The sequence below is a fragment of the Buteo buteo genome, chromosome 21 (assembly GCF_964188355.1).
Source record: "Buteo buteo chromosome 21, bButBut1.hap1.1, whole genome shotgun sequence".
In the NCBI taxonomy this organism is placed as follows: domain Eukaryota; kingdom Metazoa; phylum Chordata; class Aves; order Accipitriformes; family Accipitridae; genus Buteo; species Buteo buteo.
The window spans coordinates 19783164-19802808 of NC_134191.1; the positions used below are offsets into that span (position 1 = coordinate 19783164).

Here is a 19645-nt window from a genome sequence, read left to right on the forward strand (position 1 = left end):
GCACAGGTTCCCAGCCTTTGAGCAAAGCTCTCCAATATAAGCAGATCATCTGGACTTCAATGAGGAAGGCAAGGCTGATCTAATATCAGACTCCACCCTCCCCCCCTTACAATAATATTTTAACTCTAAATAATTAAAGGGAAATAAGTACCTATAAAACCAGCTGAATCATTGCAGGCCAATAGGTCAGCATGGCTGGGTGTTTGAAATAAGGGGCCCGTCCAAGTTATTCACATCAGATGTCAAAGGTGATCTGTTGTAATGAGAAACGATAAATATGCTCACTTAACATGCAAGCTCGCAGCTGCAATTTACCAGGTTGAAGCCACGCTAGAACATAAAAACCACAACTGTGCCCTTGAGAAGTCACCTCCACCGTGTTCTCCCCACCTTCCCAAGCGCTCCTGCATTTCTACATACAGAACAAAGGAGATGTGATGTGACACATCTTATTGCTTCCACCATACAATAACCCCAAGTATCTAATGACAGTTTCCTTCTTTAAACCTTTTAGTACAACTGCGTATTTCAGTGCTGGCAGTTGCAGGCTCCTCCACAGTCCAGTATCTGGAAGTGATTGATGAGCTGCAAGAAAACCAGGATTCAGTAGTGTCCAATACCAAGCGTTTGTTTGACGAACCTACCAGGAAGACAAATGCAGACTCCACAGCCTGCAGTATTTCAAGTTGAGGGGGCACTTACAGCCCATAAATAGTATTTAAAATCCAAAACTATGATGGAATACATATACATATTTTCAATTGTTTTGTATCTTGATCGGTGATAGAGTTGCATTTTTGGTTATCAGCTCTGCTCACAGGAGACCAAATCCCAGGCTGTATCAATTCCCCTGTGAATGTAAAGGAAAAGAACCATCTGGAGAGAATAATAAAACAATTAACTTTCCATTACAGAATAATCTATGTATGTTTTTAAGGAGGCAAACTTTAATGATCTCCACCTAATTATTCATCCCACATTCTGGCAGGGTTGGTTTGGATTTTGTCTTGCTTTGTTTTTAAATGCAGTCTGAAGGTAACAATTTAAGCTGGAGTGGATGTGGGGACCACACAGGCTTCTTCAGCTGGGGGCAGGACAACCTGGCTGAGGGACGTTTCCAGAAACATCAACCAAGGTCTCATCGTTCCCATGGATTCATATGGCTGTGTAATGGCAACACCATCGACTGTAAGAGTTTCACTGTTTCACTGAATATTCATGAGGATCTTACAAACATGGTTGTTGACTGGCTTGGCACATCAGCTACGTTTTTGGACACAAAGTGCAGAGCAGCACACTCAGGAGGTGCATGCACCTGAACATCAGTCTGTTGAATGCTGGGCTCATTTAACTTGTCACCGACAGCAATATAAATCAGAAATAACTCCATAAAACTCAACAGCAATCCCCTCTGATTTTGCTAACTCACCAACCGAGTATATTATCTTTACAAACTAATTCTGTAAAGTGAAAAGGTTCAAAGCAAGAGCTTTAAGGACTATTACTATGCCTGTTACCCTTCTAAACACATACCCCTCTAAGGACCCACTGGCTGTACACATGATGGAGAACAGTCCAGGCTGCACCACACATTTGTTATGCAGACTTGCTCAGCTTAACCACCTGCCTCAGTTTCCCAGTGGATAACACTAATGAGCTACTAAGTGTGCATGCCTGCACTTCATTCCAGTTTACATAGTGCTTTCCAGCCAAGGCTCTCAAACATTTGGAAAGGACCAAATATAGTTTAAGCTAAAATTAACTGGAACATAAATACCAGAATTCAACCACTCAGATCACTCCTTTAGAAAACCTACCTGGGACTCTGGTCTTTCCAGCATGAGAACTCGCACACTAAAGAGCTGGTAAATAGTGAGACAGTACCCAGGCAATCCTTTGTTATTATTTATTGACCGACTGATCGAGATCAGGATCTGTGACACAGTGCAAGCAAGTTTATCCCTCCCCCAGTGCAAACTGCGAAGTTTTATGATCTGAAAAACTCATTTAAAAAAACCCATAAACCTGGCACACAAACTAACAAACTAGTCACACCTGAGGCCTGCTGGAAAAATCCCTGCCTCAGCTTTCAAATGTTGCAGAACATTTTCATTCACAGCTTCTGCATAAATGGAACAAGTTTTGAGTCTAAGAGTCTAAGGCATTTTAGCCTCTGAGACTTCTAGCCTCCTCTTCCCCTACAATTATAAAAGCCCATCTTTCTCCACTAAATATACACACAAACAAAACCACATACATATACATATCCACACCCTGATCTCTCAAAGCAGGGCTCCTGCATCTGCCAACAGGCTGTACACTGCATCGGCACAATGGCTCTGGTGCAGGATCTGCACCACCCACTGGAAAGGATTTAGCAAGGGGTGCTAACGTCACACACTGAGCAGCTACATACAGCTATAAATTATTCATACACATTACTCTAATTATGCAAATGTACTAAAAGCTGGAGCATATGTTTCCCTGACATCTCCCAGTACGGACGCAATATGGTTCTAGTAAAGAGAAAGACCGAGAAGTAAGACGATGGGTGTAAGGGGGCTAACGATGGCAGATACTGGCCCAAGCAAAGGGTGGCAGACGATCTCCCTTCTCCAGCCAAGCTGCTGCAAGGCTAAGGACATTTAAATGCTCCTCCTTGATAATATATTGTTGGCTTTGCACTCAGTGCTGAACAGAGTGCTGAGGCTGCTGAACGGCCCAGGCAGATTAAAATAAACCCAAGCAGTTTGGAACAGGAATGTGTTTATCTGGCATCACATACTTCCTCTTATCAAACATGAGGAGCAGGGGAGGGCACAGTGATGGTGTGTGGAAGCAGGCTGTGTGCACACTGGTAGGAGAGGGGGAGGGAAAAGGGGGAGAGGAACAGCAAGAATCAGACAGATAATGCATGAGCTGGGGAACCAAAAGCATGGAGCTAGGCATCACCTCAGTAGGGCAAGAGTCCATACTCTTGGTCAGCCCCTAGACGGGCAGTAGCTGTTGGAAAACTCAATTAGGTCCTTTCTCCCTTGCAGCATTTGGAAGAAGGCAGGCATTCAGTGCTGCTGTAGCATAAGCAGCTGGCTGTGCGTGTTGCCCAAGCTTCGGGCTCGAACTCCTTCTCTCAACTCTCTCAAGCGCAGTGCAGTCACTGGCCATCACTCATCTCCCACTCCAGAGGCTGGGGCTGACTCCTCAGAAGGAAAAGGCCAGATGCACTCTGCTATGGCATTTTGAAGTCCAAATTGTGGATTATGGTAGTGGATTGAGTATCAGAAGATTAGCATCTTATTCCCAACTCTGCCATGTCTAAGGACCACATCACTGTCCTTCTGTAAATGCCCAGTCCATCTGCCAGAGCTCTTTGGAAGCAGACGTGCTCCTCAGACACTGTGTGCAGGGGGGGTTCTGATTCTCTAGCATCATTCCTTTAAAATCCCATAAACACTTTCCAAATTGTCCAGCCCTACTGAAAGACCAGGTGAGGGTTTCTATACCCAGAGAAAACAAGAGCAAATTAAACATCATGTAACACCACAGCTACTTGGAAGATTTAAGCTATGTTACTATTATGCCAGTAGTTACCCAAGATCAAAAAAGTTGAACAGAAAACCTTGGCAGCTCCTTTGATAAGAACATGTCTTATCTTCTAGTGCTGGCATTAAAGAGACTCTCTAGCTCTGCACCAGCAGTCTTGTAAGGGATGCACTCACACAGACACGTGAAATACTCAGTACTGCAGAGACCCCATCACAGGAGGAGTTCTAGGGACTGCAGTAATATACAAGGTGGATGCCACTTCAGCTCTTCAGATTCAAGCCAAAACTCTGCTAATATACTATTGTTTTTTTAATCCAGGGTCTTGTTTGTGCACGGCTCAACCACAGTTCCTCACTGGTGACTGCCTCAACTCAAGGATGGTCATGCTTTGAAAACAAGAGGTGATGTATCAGAGAAGCAGCGCTGAGCAAAAGGGACAGGCAGGCTGCAGGTGATGCTGTGAGGCAGGCAGAGGTGGGGACACATACGCAGATCCTGGTCACTCTGCCCCAAGACCTGGCCAGCGGGATTTGTCCTTCGCTTTCACAAAAGACCAGATGAATGAACAGCAGCACTTCTGCCAGGCAAAACAAAGCTGAGAAAACAGCACAAGTTAACAAGCAAGAATAAAAGACAGAGAAATGAAAATCCGCTGAAGTAAAGTAAGATGTTGATTACAAGGACCAACTCCAGCCACTTCTGCTCCACCACATTAAGCAAACCCCTCGTGGGTAGCAGGCCGCATGCCGAAGGGCACCCTCTCCCTGGGCTCATCCTCCTTTCCGTGCGCTCACACGTGCCGAGGACCAAGCACAGCTCGCGCAGAGGTTCGCTGCCTGCCCAGCTCTGCCAGCAAGCTGCTCACCGCGCCCCAGCCTGGGCTCCGGTTTGGGGCCATCTGGACCTCTATGGACTGGGTGGTTCCTCCCCACCAAGGCCAGCCGTATCCCTATCTTCCAGTCATACACCGGTGAGGCAGATCCAGACATTATCTCTTGACTTCCCTCAATAGCCCAGAAGAAAGGGCAGGAGGGTGCAAAACCAGCTTGCCAGACTTGAAGCTCTGTTCATCCAAACCACCGAGAGGAGAGCAGGCACAGCACAGGTCCTGCTCTGCCACTCACCCTGACCCTGCTAAAGCCTGTCTGCTGAACAGGGAAAGGCTGCATCGCCACTGTGCAATGCCTCCAGCTGAGTGCTCATCCCTGCTACTGAAGCAGTCCTCAGGAAATACAGCCAGACGGAAGAGCAGAAAGACAGACAGCACAGAAAAGGAGGCTCAGCATTTACACTGCTTCTTTTCTCCCCATCTCATTCTGGAGGCTTTCATTTCCTCAGTAATTGTTAGCAAAGAAACAAGCCCATTAACAGGCAGCCACAGATAAAAGGTACTAGAGGAGGAGGAGATGGTCTGACCAGCTAGCTGCTCACCTCAGGAGACACAGGATCAAACACAATTTAGGTACCAAGCCACAGGAGACTTGCAACCTCAGCCTACCTATCCAGCAAGGAAGGTTTAACACAACATCCCGGGGAGCTGCTCAGCAAGGCACAAAACCCAGCAGCACACACAGCTCTGCTGCCATCGGTCCCACCACAAGTGCCGGCACAGCAGGACACCGGTAGGTTGGGATAGGGCTGCATCAGCCTGGGAAACCTCTCTCAACCACAGAGTCTACCCTGGAGCAGGTTTTGCAACATGAAGAAACCACCTAGGCTGGAAACACAACAAATTTGTCCACTTTTGACTGAAGTTAACAACTTTTAGGTGTGCCAAAACACTGGAAGAGACAGAAATTTAGTGCAGCATAGCAGAAAATGTCAAAACCAAACGTTTTCTTGTCCTGCAAAGTGATGAAGAGTCCACTGCAGCCACAAAGAAAGTCACTAACAGAAAAAGAAGTCTGGGGGTTGGATTTTTAGTGTAATAATCCTCATCCTAGCATAAAATTATTTAAAGAACTTCAATCTATTCAGCTAGCATTTTAGGGTTCCACATATCATTGTGCCAGTCAGAGTTAAATTATCAATGATTTGTGCTCTCCGTTACTTCTGGTGAGCCACAAGGGAGGCAAGGACAGAGGGGCAAAGCACCATGCCCTAATTTCTGAGTGCTGGGATCTGTTTTGAGGCACAGCGGGAGCAACCAGCCAACGAACACGATGCTGCACCACAAGCACCCAGAGGGCTGAATGGTGACTTCACTGGCCAGAGAATCAACTCAGCGAGGCCATGGCCCTCTCTAGAGCCCCAAGCCCACAGCATTCAGATGTACAGGTAGCCCCACCATAGCCAGTCTGATCAATGGGGACATTTGCACTTCAGTGTTTTCAAGGTCTGGACTTCAGGAAAAAAGTGAGCTGCTGTCTCAGAGCTGAAAGGAGAGAGTCCTTGGCATGACACCCCTTTGCATCTCAGAGCTTCCAACCCTCCTCTGTAATTTCTACAGAAAAACAGCCCACTTGTGCAAGGAACCATCTGAATGGTGCAAACTTGGATAATCTCCCCAGGGGAATCATAAGAGCTGACTGCCTGTTCACCCTGCAGGAAAGGAGGGAAGCAGGGGCATTTGACATTTAGTACCCCAACTCTAGGAAATGACTGAAGAATTAAAATAAAAATCATTCTTGGGTGGGCAGCACTCCAGCAAGATAAAATATTCAGCACTGTTATGTTCCTGGACACCATATTTCTGACAATAAATTTCATGCCTCATATGCCACAACAGTTATACGATTTCAGTCAATAACCAAAGAACAGGTCCACATCCTTTCACAGCAACCCCCCAAAAAAATATTCATAAGTAAACCTGATGAACCTCAGAGGAGGGTATTTTTATTATTATTTACTGATCTGTCACTTTGATAGTCAGGCCTGAATGGGAAAGAGAAGATCCGTTTCTGGCATGGCACCACCCCCAGAGCTTACAGGCTTCACAGACCCATGAGAGCTGGCAGTGGGACCCACCGCCTGCACGGCAGACCCCACAGAGTTCAGAAGGACCAGTTTTGTCTTTGGTGACACTGGAGCACTTTTTCCCCTACTTGTAATATCACTCCCTGTGCACTATGTACCAATGTACCAGAAGGCCCCCTCTGCAGTCACTTTGATTGTTCCAGGCTAACATGGCAACCACTAAGAACATCAACAAGTTTTGGCAAAAAACCAGGCTCTACTTATCCCATTTATTTTTATCCTTCCTGCCCCACATGGGCCTATTCTTGCTTAATAATAAACCTTCCTGAGAAATCCCAGTGGGTGGGATTCGGTTTCAGCTCGACAGACGTTCCAGCTCCCTCTGCTCCTCAGGCAGTGCCTTCCCTTCTCCCCCGAGCCTGCTCGCTCTGTGTCAGGGCGCACCGCAGCTCTGCAGGTTGGTACTGGACTCCCAACACCTGCATCCTAGTTGCAAGCCCGCACAACGATGGAGCAAGGTAAGCTACAAAGTCCAAGTCCTACCCAAGTAGTGCCCTCTACAAGAACAGAAGCACAGACCAAGTCCCAACCTTAAGAATTAGTTGCTACCCTCTAAATTTCAAGTGTGGTTGCAGCAGAATATGGATGATTTTTTTTTTTTTTTTTAAAATCCATGTGTCAGAGTGGGTTACAGTACCGCTTTATGACATTAAATAGCTCCCATACTGCAACCCAGATGAACCTGTGTGCAACTGGTGGGTAAGAGGACTCCTTGCGAGTAGAGCTCTGAGTTCTTCAGGATGAAGCACTCTGTGCTACTTCACATCAGTGAAGCTATGCTAGTGCACCAGCAAGTGATGTGGTCTTTAAGTGTCATTCACTTGATATTGCATTTATGAATCAAACCTGAACTCCATATCCCAAGTTGCCCCCTGGAGATCGACAGGCAGCATCTTCTAGTCCTTTCTAGTGTTTTAATGGCTGCATGTTGGAATTTTCAGTAGTTCGTTTCTTGGCTTCAGGTGGTTTATGCATTCATCAGATAAAATAATCATGCACAGCTCCCTCCCTTCAACAAGAAGGTTCCACCAAAACAGATTTCAAAAAAACCCTTCAATCCCTCTGTAGTCAGTTTATCTGGTATTAATCCATTAAAGTGATGTACTATGTTCTATCAGAAGAATTAAACACAAAAAGTGGGAAGTTCTCTTACCTGTAATTGACTGACTGGCCAATAGGAGTCAAGTGCTGGCAAATTGGAGGTGTAATTTCTATTTAATTATGGCATTAAAAAAATTACATGATATACCTATTTAACATGCAAAGGAGCAAAATCAAAGCTAATAAGAATAAATTGTAAGAGAGGACATGTACAAAATGTAGTAGCAGTCTTTTTTTTTTTTTTTTTTTAAAATGTGCTCTGCTAAAGAGTATGCTGGCTGTTGCACCTATGTATTGCCTGGAAAACTTGCACCCCCAGCTCTGATTCTAAGACTCTACCAACATGCAAAACTGCATTGCACAAATGCATGAATACAATGAAAAATATTTGTTAAAATCAAAGCGGTGTATACGCTTTTCATGCTGCACATGAAGTTTGCATCAATCCAGTTGAAGTTCAGTCAAAATGAATGCAAGCAAAGCCCAGATACACCATTCTAGAGCTCAAATATGAACATGAATGAATGGATAAACTATGAATAGTTTTGCAAGCCTTCAGTTAAAACTCATTTTAAAATGCATTTAAAAGAAAATAGTGCAACTTCTGTATTTAGACAATGGGTTACAACCAACAGTATAAAACATGAACTGTTCTGTTGAAGCCAGTATAGCTACTAGTGTAAGACAGACAGTAAGAGGCCCGTAAATCATTGGCATCCGAGAAGAACGTGCCACTGCCATGAGAAAACACAAATACATCCCATACTTTTTTCTGAGGCAACATATTTATCATGCTAGAGAAGCCTGTTTTCTTCAGATTAACACCATAAACCTAATGTCAAATTATTCAATTTCAAAACAGCTAGTCCGCACAACAGCGTAGGGAAGGGGAAACATGGTCTTACTGGGAAGAGGAAACAGGGAGTGTCTTAAAGACCTTTTGATCCACAAAAACCTAATAAACCACGACAAAGCCATTCTGTAACTGCCCTAACTCAACCCAGAGCACTGCTGCCAGGAAAAGAGGACATCTGGCTTCTGCAGCCTGCCGTACCTGAGCCCTGGTGCTAAGTCAGGGAGCAGAAGGCAGATGCCAGCATCAGTAACAGGGTTTTGTTTTGTGGCACTTGGAAACAGAAGCCAAACAAGAATTAAAGTTTTACCTGCAATGTATATTTAAAAAACACAGAGCTTCCAACGGCTAGTCAAATTATCCTTTGAACATTTCCTGCTTTGTCAACAGAAGTTTAAAATTAAAACACAAATTAAAACTACCTCCAGTCCCTGGAGGAAAGATTAGTTGAATTTAAGATGCATTTAGTATGTCATAAAAGGAAAAAAAACCACAAGTACATGCTGAGGTAGTAGTGACATGCAGCCTAAGAGACAGACAGATACAGAACACACTCACTCCCACGCATTCAATAAATGCATCAAATTGACCAGCAACCAGAAGCACATCCAGCCATGACCCTGCACATGGAGCGAGCCAAGAAAGTGACTTATTGCAAGTATTCACACAGGTGATTTCTGCAGATGAGAACATTCATTGCCACAAGGAAGGCAGCACAGGTAAAAGACAGACAGCTTACCCCTCTGAGCTGCTGGACTCCACCAAATATCCTCATCACTCCATCAATCTCCTGCTCCAGCCTCCTGGCCCAGTACTGCATACTGCAAGAGATGGAGAGACAGAGAGAAAGAGAAAGGGAGAGAAGAAAGGAAGAAAGAGTCAGAGCCCTGACACTTAGTAGATAAGCAAGGCGATTGAAGGGAGAGGGAGGAAATCAGCGCCCTCAGCTAAGTTAACTGCTCTTTCTGCAGCACCGGGTGCAGGCAGAATACCAAGAATATGCAGCTTTGAGAATTACGGCTGGGGCAGGTTATAAACTTCAAGACTTCAAAATTTATGCACAAGGCGCCACAGAGAGAAAAGAGGGGAAAAAGGTACAACAAAAATCACGGCGTGGGTTTTTTTTCCTTCTCCTTTTATAAACAGTTGCAGTAGATAATTATTTAAGCCCAGAGTGATTAACAAGGTCAAAGTGCTGTGGCATACAGAAAACAGCTTACTGTGGCAGAGAGCAAACAGAGCCATGGCAGGATGAGCGGTGCCTGTCCTACTGCGGCAATGGATTACCGCTGCGGCACAACAGAAGAGACCTGGGCAGAGCCAGGAGCCCAGCACAGGGCACCGACTGCCCAAGGGCTCAGCTGCTTTGCACCTTCAGCTAAGCGCAACCTGAGCCAGGCACCGATTCTGCCAGGTCCCCCGTGGGCAGAGCTGCCTCCTGGAGCAGCGGAAAGGGCCAGGAGCTGCCACGTGGCATCTCCTTTGTCCTGACCCACGTACAGCACAGGAGCTGCCTGCCAGCCCTTCCAACAGGCACAACACCCTCCGATATATTGAACCACACAGATTTCCAGTTACAGCAATAACATCAAGTTAAAAACAACAACAAAAACCCCCTCTTCTAAATCCACAGAACTTGATAACTCTCCTTCTTTTAATGAGATCTCCTGACTCCAGCTGCTGGCCGCACAAATGTCAAATCTCCCATCTGACCTGGAAAAGCAACACTCGATTGCCTCTGCACCGCTTGGCACTGCCTTCGGTGCTTTTTCCACAGCAACACTCATCTCTCAACGCTACACCTGAGAAAGGAGGGAAGGAGCACAAGAAGTAGAAGGTAAGGCCAGCAGCATGGCAAAGCGGTGGTGGGAGGGAGCAGACCAGCTCAGGGGTTTTGCACTTTGGTTAGGTTCACCAAGTGATTTCATTCTTCATGCAAAGAGACGTTCCCCAGGCAGCCCACACGCACTCCCCCACCAGCCGCACAGCCACGGCAGAGGCTCTCCTGGAGATCAAAGAGCAAAGAAACCCAACTAAGAAGAAGGCCATGGAAGACTCTTGAATTATACAGCGTGGCCCAAAAGCTGGGCAGAAATATCAAAGCAGAAAGATGTCTGAGGCGACCGGCAGAACAGAGCTGAAGCATCGCTACCGCTTGTGAGGGGTAGGGGGACAAACGGAGACGGAGGGACTGGCAGACAGACGCGTGTTACTCACACAGGCAAAATTCATGCCAGTTAATGACACAGAAAGAAGGCTGTGGATGAAAACAAGATTTAATCGCACATGCCAAATCTTCCCAGTTTTCCAGTGTAACTTAAGCCATTTCCCACATTCCTGCAGAAGCAACGCTGCCTCTTCTCCCCTGGGAGCCTGGCTGGGGAGGAGGGCACATCCAGGGAAAGAGATGGGTGAAGACACCTGCAAACTCACCTTTCTGCCAAAGGAGGGAAAGCAAAGCCTTCAGTGAGACTGCCAGTGTAAAGGTAACAGGCCAGAAACAGAGCAGAGGGGGTTGGGGGGCTGGGTTTGGGGTTTTTTTCCCTTTTCCTTTTTCAGTCAAACATTTTATTTGCTCTCAAAGGTATATTCAGGTTGTCCAAAGTTACCCATAAATCTTCTGAAGTATTTTCACCAAAAATTATTTCTTTTTACACAAGTCATTCATTTAAAAAAAATGCCGTGAAACACCAAAACTGAATTTTTTTTTAAATTATATTTTTCCCCTCCTCCAGTTTGTCCAGTGAACTGAAAAAAAATCAATTATATGCTCATACTCAGCCACAGGTCCGAGAAACCCCGCTGAGGACTTATGGAGCTGACACCTTTCTTTAACTTCCAGCTCTGTGCAAGATCCTCAATTTCAGTGACACCTACCTGTGTCAGCTCTCTCCAGGAATACCTACACCACCACAGCAAGGGAAAATTACCACCCATCTTGACCTGTATCCATCAACATTAACAACTGCTCATATCCGCATAAGTGTCACGTATGGCCAAGCCTTCAGAGAGGATTATAGAGGAAGACAGAGGCATCAGTATTACTCTGTTGGTATATGCAAAAGAGACACTGAGCACTCAGTTGGGCTGGGATTTAAAATTCATTTGAATTTAGTCAGCAGATTTGTTTTAAAAAAAAAATATTTAAACTTATTCCACCCTCTGCCCCAAGTACTACTATTTTAGGGAAAAGCCATTTGATTTTTCATTCATTAGAAAGCCTGCAATTCCCTTTAACTGTGCAGCCTTAGAATACGTGGCTCTCAACCTTACAGACCAGCAGTTTCCCAAAAAGTCTAGCTAAGCCTTGCAGTACAAGTGTACATACCGCTATTAAAAAAAAAAAAGCATTTTACACTATCAAAAAAGGCAGGAGGTGATTTCTGCATAGCTGACACCAGGTTTCTAGATTAAAAAACATAATAGCAGAAGCAGCTTCTTTTTTTGGTGGAGTATGGCTATACAAGAGCTTTTGCCAGTGGTAGTAAAAATTCTTTTTTCCAACTAGCACATCCCTTACCCACACCACAGCACTGGAAAAAGCCCTTGTGTGTATCTATCTGACCCATTACTATGTCCCTCTAGCCCTAGTAATGTCCATGACCAGAAGTCTTCAGAGTGGGCCACATCCCAGAACGTGGAGGTTTCATCTCAATTGCCGTATGCTGGAATGAAAGCTAGCATTTTAAAAAAAAAAAATAATAAATACATAAACCCCATTATTATTCTGTCTCAGTTGACCTTCTGCCTCTTGTTTCTATCCCATAACCACTGCACTTAAAATTTCATGTAAGACAACCATAGCAAAGATGAAGAGGGTGAGGAAACTGATAGCCCATTATGAACATGGAGATTTCTCTTTGAAGCGTGTCTCCTATGGAAGCTGTAAGCAATAAGACATGACAGTCATTGCATTCCTGGCCCATTACTGCACACCTCAGGTGGCGTTACAAGGCTCAAGGAGCAATAACTCCTCAAAACACGCAGCCTGGAGTGCCCTACTGCTCTTGTGAAATGGCATTTACAAATAAAGCATAAAGAAAACAGCTGATGCACCGACTGGGAAGCCACCAGCATGGACATAGCACTGCTCACAAAGCCACCAGGCTCCCTTTATGAGCCATGTGCGCAGTCTCCCCCTTAAACCAAGTACCACTTTAGTGTCCTCTGTAGTGAATTAACATGGGCAAGAAGAAAACCTTTGAGCTCAAGTGTTTGTGAATGCACTCGGTAGCTCTGTACCTACAGGAACCGCGTGCAAGGAGCCTGGCAGCCCCGCTGTCCCCTGTCCCCTCTTTAGCAGGGACATGCACAGCACATCCCAGTGATTCCCCATCATCTCAGCTGGCTCTGCCTTTGCTGGGGAGCCTCCATAGGACTCTTCCAACCTAACAACTCTACAACTATTGCACACACAAGCATGATCATACACATTAAAAATCTCTTGCATTGAAAAAAATGGTTTTGTTTCCTTCCCCTGTATATTTTACAGCCTCCCGTGCAACATTTAACAAGGGGCATAAGTAATTTTTGAAAACACAACACCATTTATCACTGCCTCTCCAAAGAAAACTACAAAAATGCTAATTGATTTCATAATTTGCATATTTGATTTTTCTTAAAGATGAGATAAAATAGGCTTAAAAAAAAAAGCAGCAGAGCTTCAAAAGTATTTACCGTGACAAGCAGCACATCAGGAGGCAAATCACTGCTGTTGCAGTTGGGGCCAGGAAGCAAAGCATCCTGCCTCTCCCACTCCTGCTCAGCGGGCGCCTGTGCCTTGCCATCGGTCACAGCAACCCTTACTTAGGGTTAGGGCATGTTTCATGCTTTAGGTGACCCAAGCAGTTGCGGAGACTTCTCTGCATGTACACATTGGTTTGTGAGACTACACCACTGCTCCAGCTGCGCGACTTTGGAAGAAAATGAGAATTGCCTGGAAAGAGAGAAGACGAGCTGTCCTTGGCCCATGTCCTCCCACACTTGCGCACACAACAGATGGCAGCCTGGAGTCCTGGTCTTCTGTACAGAAGCTGAAGACGTTCGCAGACAAGGCACCAGTGCAAGCCACGCACTGACAGCCTGTGGCCAGCAGCAGGAGGACGTGCCACTGCAGCTCAGCCCAGGGTCACTTCGCCCCTTGGTGGCTCAGGTACATGGGACAGACCTTCCATGGGCTGCAGTCACACCTCTTCACGCCTAACCCAGGGGTGGGTAAGGCACTTACACGAACTACTAACGAATATAAGCCTCATCACAAGCAGCCTCTCACAAAAGCACAGGGCAAGAAGAGGAAAGGAAATTAGTTTTCTGCTTGAGGACACTTTTTTTTTTTTTTTTAAAGCAGCCTTAGGAGAGTGCTTGTTTGGCTACAAGCAAGAGGGAATGTTAAAAAAAAAATAGGAGATTGGTCCTGTTCTCTTGCTGCCTTCCTGGCCTAAAAAGTAAGAGAAACATTCACACAAACGTGAAAGGACTAGAGGAAAAATTACTTGCTAAGTAGATATACTGCCCCAAAGCTTATTGGGTTCTACACAGAGAGTGTTCTGTACAAGTGTCTACACTTCACGCAGTGTGTACAGCCAAGAACGCTTCACTCTGATTCATACGCTTTGGTTCAGTGCCCAAATATTGCTATTTAATAAGGTTATTAATTACTGTGTTGTCTAATTTTTGCTGTGCAGGAACTTCTTATAATTGGCTTATTCCTTCAAGATGCTTAATCCTTTAACTGTAATAGCATGTGTGTCAGCACGCACGCGTGCATGTGTACCCTCATGCCCCCGCTGAGTTTTCTTAATTTCTTACATACTTAGGCTGTAATACCCCACATGAACCAATATTTCCCCATCAAGAAAAAACAAGTTGCCTCTTTTTTTTTTTCCAAAGATACAACTTCCAGAGAGCACCTGTTTCCTTCAAAATAACCAAATGACTTACTGACCATGCTTCCAGACATTATCAAGCTTCCCCCACTGTCATTTTATGACTCCATTTTAATTTAAAGTATGTGCACAGGTGTTTATCTAAAGGAGGGGTGGGAGAAAATTTGCCTGCTGGACTAGTTTTTCCTCGATATTTGTCAAGACATTATTCACCTCTACCATCTGGCCTCCCCTATAATAAGAAAGCACCTTTGACATTACAGGAGGGAAGGAAGGAACAAATGAATATTAAAACTATATCCCAAGGAAAATGTTTAAGAAACATGAAGGGGAAAGACAGTGGGATAGTGTGTTCTACATTCAGCTCTATCACCACATTACTTTGTTCTTCATTCAAACACTAACTTTCTGCACCTGTTTCTTTGTCCTATCTTTTGTCTGCTTCATCTTCACAATTTTTTGCAGCAGGGTATATCTTGGAGAGAGAAAAAAAAAAAAAAAAAAGCAAGTACCAAACCCCCTACCAGATCCATCCTGATCCCAGTTTGATGCCCCAACAAGTATTACAATACAATAGAAAGGGTAACTGGGGAGTTTTCTCAATCTGCAGGATAGCTAGAGCTGGGCAAAAAGTGAGAGGGAAATAGTCTGACAATTATACAGAAAAGTTGTGTTTTAACAGTTCTTGAGCACAAATTTCCTTGTAGGTACCTGTGGGAAAACCAACAGTAACCACCAACTTGCCACCAACAACATTTAGGGCAATAGGAAAATTGTTCCCAAATACAATTTCTCTATCAGAAAACAGAAGCATTAACCATTTAAGGTCTAACTCTAACTAGAAACAGAACAGGTAGTAGGTGTTCAGTCAGTCATAGATACATGGTACGGCAGGGGCTTACAGGAATTCCTCTTCCACCATTAGTTGCACTGGGACATCTAAACACCCAACCCTCCCGCATGAAGTACTGTCTAATCTGTTCTTTAAATCCTCCACTGAAGGTGAACCCAAGATCCCCATGGGACCTTTTTCCAGTTCCATTTTTCACCATGTAGTGAAAAAGTTCCCTTCTTATCCACCCTAAATCTTACTTCCCTGTTCCCACTTATCCCACTTACAGCAGATGCTGAAAAATTCTAATGACAAGCTCCTAAGAACTGGAAGATCATTATTCTGTTGCATCCTTTGCCTTTCAATTCTTTATTTTTTCTAATCCAAACTCAAGTTTTTTCCAGCTTTCCCTCTTTTGCACTGTTTTCTAAACATTTCATCATTTTTGTTGCCCTGCTCTGGATTCTCTACAGTTTACCTACATCTCCAAAGACTCATGCCAAAAAATGAGGTCAGGTACTCCAACAGAAGCCAAACCCAGTGCTGTATGAGGAGGAAAACATCACGTCTCCAGTCTTCTCCAAGCAACTACTGTACACAGCAGAATAAATGTGCCCTTCTGCTACAACGGCACTTCATTGACTCAAAGTTTGTGATCCATGATAATTCTCAAGATCTTTTCTGCCACACTGCTACCCAGACAGATACTCTTTATTCTGTATTTGTACATTTGATTTCTCCCTCTTAAGTGCAGCACTCTGCATTTGTTTTCACTGAATTTCATTTTGCTGATATCTGGCTCACCGTTCAATTTTTCTAGATCATTTTAAATTCTGATAATGCCTTCCAAAGTACATCCAACCCCTCCTAGCTCAGTGTCGCTTGCAAATTTTATAAGCATATTTCCCATTCCATTGCCTAAGTTATTAATGAAACTATTGAATAAAAGTAGGTCCAGGGCAGATCCCTGCAGGACCCCACTTGAAATGTCCTCCCAGTATCACAAAGAGCCACAATAACTATTCTTTGAGAGCTACATGTCCAATCAAAATATCTTGAATTTCAAACTTTACAAAAAGCTGATTTGGGGTATTTGATATGCAAAGGAGCTGGAGGCCAAAGGATAATTCAGTCAATAACTTAAAGCATAAGAGTAGGTTTGAGGAAAATTGCAATCTGTTGGTGGATGATTTGCCAACAGAAAGAGGAAGGAGAAGTCACCGAATGTGTTAGCTAGTACATTTGTCCGGCAGTGCTGCGAAAGGCCCCTGCACAGGCAGTGCATTCTTCTGATCAAACATGTGCACGTGCCTCTCATTGATACAGCAATGAAAAGAACAAATGGCAAAGCAACCACAGTAAATATCTTCTGCAGAACGTACAGCAGAGGAGAGCACTTTCCCAAAAGGCACTTCCAGCCATGAACCCCATAATTGAGTTCCTCCCATCCTTATCAGCCTAGAGTTCATTATCAGGCCATCATTGAATAGTGCAGCCATCCTGTGACAGATACTTGGACGTTAAGAGCGCTATTTGGCAGGACCTCCCTATGAGGATCCCAAAATACATTGAAAATGTGCAAGAATTAATTGTCACAGTCTTAAGGGGTAAATCTGATCTCAGCACATTGCCACCAGCCCATACATCTGTAAGTGGAAGCAGAATGAGGCACCTTGAGATGGTACACTAGTTTGCAATTTGCAACTGTGAGACAGAACAAGTTCAGCAAGAAGTCCTCTGCCACGCGGTGAGTCGAATCAAGCCACTTACCAACTGCATAAGCAAAACTGAATTTGGTTGCCTTATAACAGGAATAAATTAGGTATTGAATTTATGTCTGGAGATCCAGATCGACTGCTCCTGCTGCTATGGAGATGGTCCTGCGAATAGGAACTTTAACGGGTCGCTCACATACTTTGACCTCTCTTGTGACGGTGGCAGAAGCACCAGTGTGCAACTCCAGGACTGTAACACAAGCAAAATAAGCCAAAGGCAATGGCTACCACTACTGGAGCTGTACTGGTAATACCCGCAATGTGCTGCCCAAAACAATTAACTGTTTTGTTCAGAGCCAAAGCTAACCTAATGCCTTAGCCTCCCTGCTTTTTTGAAAGCTATGCTCTTATTTTACATCTTGAAACTAGATTTCTATGGCACACTTGCCAATGCGCATCAGGAGGGAGAGGAGCCCGTGGGTTCCACCGTGTTTGCACTCTCATTGCACAGGATTAGAACTGGGCTCCTGATCTCAAAGCCTGTCACAAATCTGGACCTGAAACACAATGAATTAATAAATAAGTGAATAGGTGCAGTTTTATGAAGCACACCACCTGCATAAATTTCACCCGTGCAGCCACTTGTCATTTTCAGCACCCCTTGAGACCCCAATGGCTGATAACTCTTGCACGTCACTTTGCAACCCATTATACAGATGAAGTTTTATGATAAAACCTTCCTCCTCACTGACTCCTTCTGTTTTACAGATGCAATCTGAGTGGAAGCTGAAGAGATCCCATCCCCCACGGCAAAGATAAGGTTACAGAGGGTAGGTCTTAGTAAGGATTTTGCAAGCTGCATGAATTATTAAAGTCCTTTATGATATAATGACAGACATATCAGGTTATTTGTTTATTCTGTGTATAATTCATGACTCTCTTGAGAGCCAGACAGAAGTTGGATAGCTTGTTGCATCTTCTTGTTCATTCCAGTAAATCCTCATCACCAGATGGAAGGCTGAACCACCCCAGAAGACAAAACAGCCACACCTTGCAGGATCTGCACTTTTGGTTGGAGATGGGAGAGCTTTTTTCACAGCCTGGAGAAACAGTGAAGCTGTCACTTGAGTATGTCAGGCTAGATGGCTAGAAGATGACACTCTGGGTAGTGTTTCTGTATCATGCCACCAGAACACTGTCATCTAAAGCATATGCAAACAGCTTTGTCATTAGATGCTATGAGTTGCCCCATGCTCCTGTATCATCACTGAGCAACAGCAGGACTATCCAAGCTGATGCAGGCTCCTGCAAGACTTTAGGATAGTTCACAACCACCACCTCCTGGCTATGCAAATAGTAAGATACTGGACAAAGCAAAGAAATTCTCCTTGCTTGGGTCATTTGTGTAAAGAGTCTGGTCAAGATATGGGGCAAAGTGTGATAAAGGAGTGCCACATCCTGATGGCTGGAATGGAGTTTTTAACACATACATTGTAGTGACCTCTCATTTCTGTTTAAAGTGTGAGGGAGAGACATTATGTCATAGTGGCAACCAGGAAATAAAGGATTGACTAGAGCCCCCAACAAGAAAGAGCTTCCCAACACGCTCTTGTTCACATAAGGTACTCCACCCAACGATGCTCCTACTGCCAGGAAGAGTCATACTACTACGGAGAGCTGCAGCAAAACACAAACGTGGCCAAGCTGGAAATGGCACACTGGGTAACTCTTACTAGCCCCAGGACACCAGAGGACTGCTTTCAGCATCCACCCTTCCCATTGCAGATTTCAGCTGATGAGAAACAGACTAGGCACACAACAATTAATCCGGTCACTAAAACACAAACTGTATTAAGGAGTCTGACAGAGGACTGCTGACTAGTCAGACCTCTGCTGAATTTGTGTCTACAACTTCTTTCCTTACCAAAAAAAGATATCATTAACCTCTGTCACAAAGACCTACTGCTACAAGATCTATTTAGGGGCATCCATTGCCATTATCCTTCAGCCTCTAACCACGTTAATCCAAGTCTTCTGGGGTTTTTGGAGTAGCCTCTCATAGCATCACATGCCACATTCCTCAGGGACTTTCTGAGTGTCACTGTCACTAGACGTCTATCTAGTTAAATCCCCCATCTTAAACAACACCTCTCCCCCACCATCCCCCTACCTGAAGGATTCCTGGCTCCTAAGAGAGCATTGTAATCATTGTTATTATAAAGCACTTAGCGATGCTCACTCATTGCATCTCTCACCAGCCAAACACCCAGAACCCTGTTATTTCATATGCAGTCGACTTCATTTGCAGAAGCTCTTCATTGTATTAGTCCCTTTCAGCAATGAAAGAAAAAAGGGGTGGGGGTGGAGAGCATTAAAAAAATAAATAATAGTTTACTGCATTTTATGCCATTACCTCACTATTTTGTGATACACGTCTAAAAGCTGTCTGCAAGACCTCTCCTGTTGTAAGGTGGCATCCAGACATGTCCTGAGGCAGGGATAGTGGAAGCACGAAGCCCAGTTCGGTTTTGTCCCAGTGCTGCTGCATCACTTGGAGCACTACAGCAACAGGGGTGAAATCGTCAGCTTTCACAGGTCACCTCTCTCCTTCTCCCCATCCAGCTGGGACAAACACTGCTCCTTCCACAGGGAAAAAGCATATACATACAAACTCGCCTTTGAAAAGGATACAAGCCTATTGAAATGGAGTTGACTGAACCACACTGGAAATACTCAG

The 19645-nt window shown here is 44.6% G+C and overlaps 1 protein-coding gene across 1 annotated transcript in view; it reads right to left on the reverse strand.

Moving 5' to 3' along the window:
* Positions 1-19645, reverse strand: part of CACNA2D2 (calcium voltage-gated channel auxiliary subunit alpha2delta 2) — a 226972-nt gene that overhangs the window by 194141 nt on the left and 13186 nt on the right. Inside the window, exon 2 of the mRNA XM_075052711.1 lies at positions 9216-9297. Within this exon, the coding sequence (XP_074908812.1) occupies positions 9216-9297 (82 nt within the window). The remainder of the gene's footprint in view (positions 1-9215; positions 9298-19645) is intronic.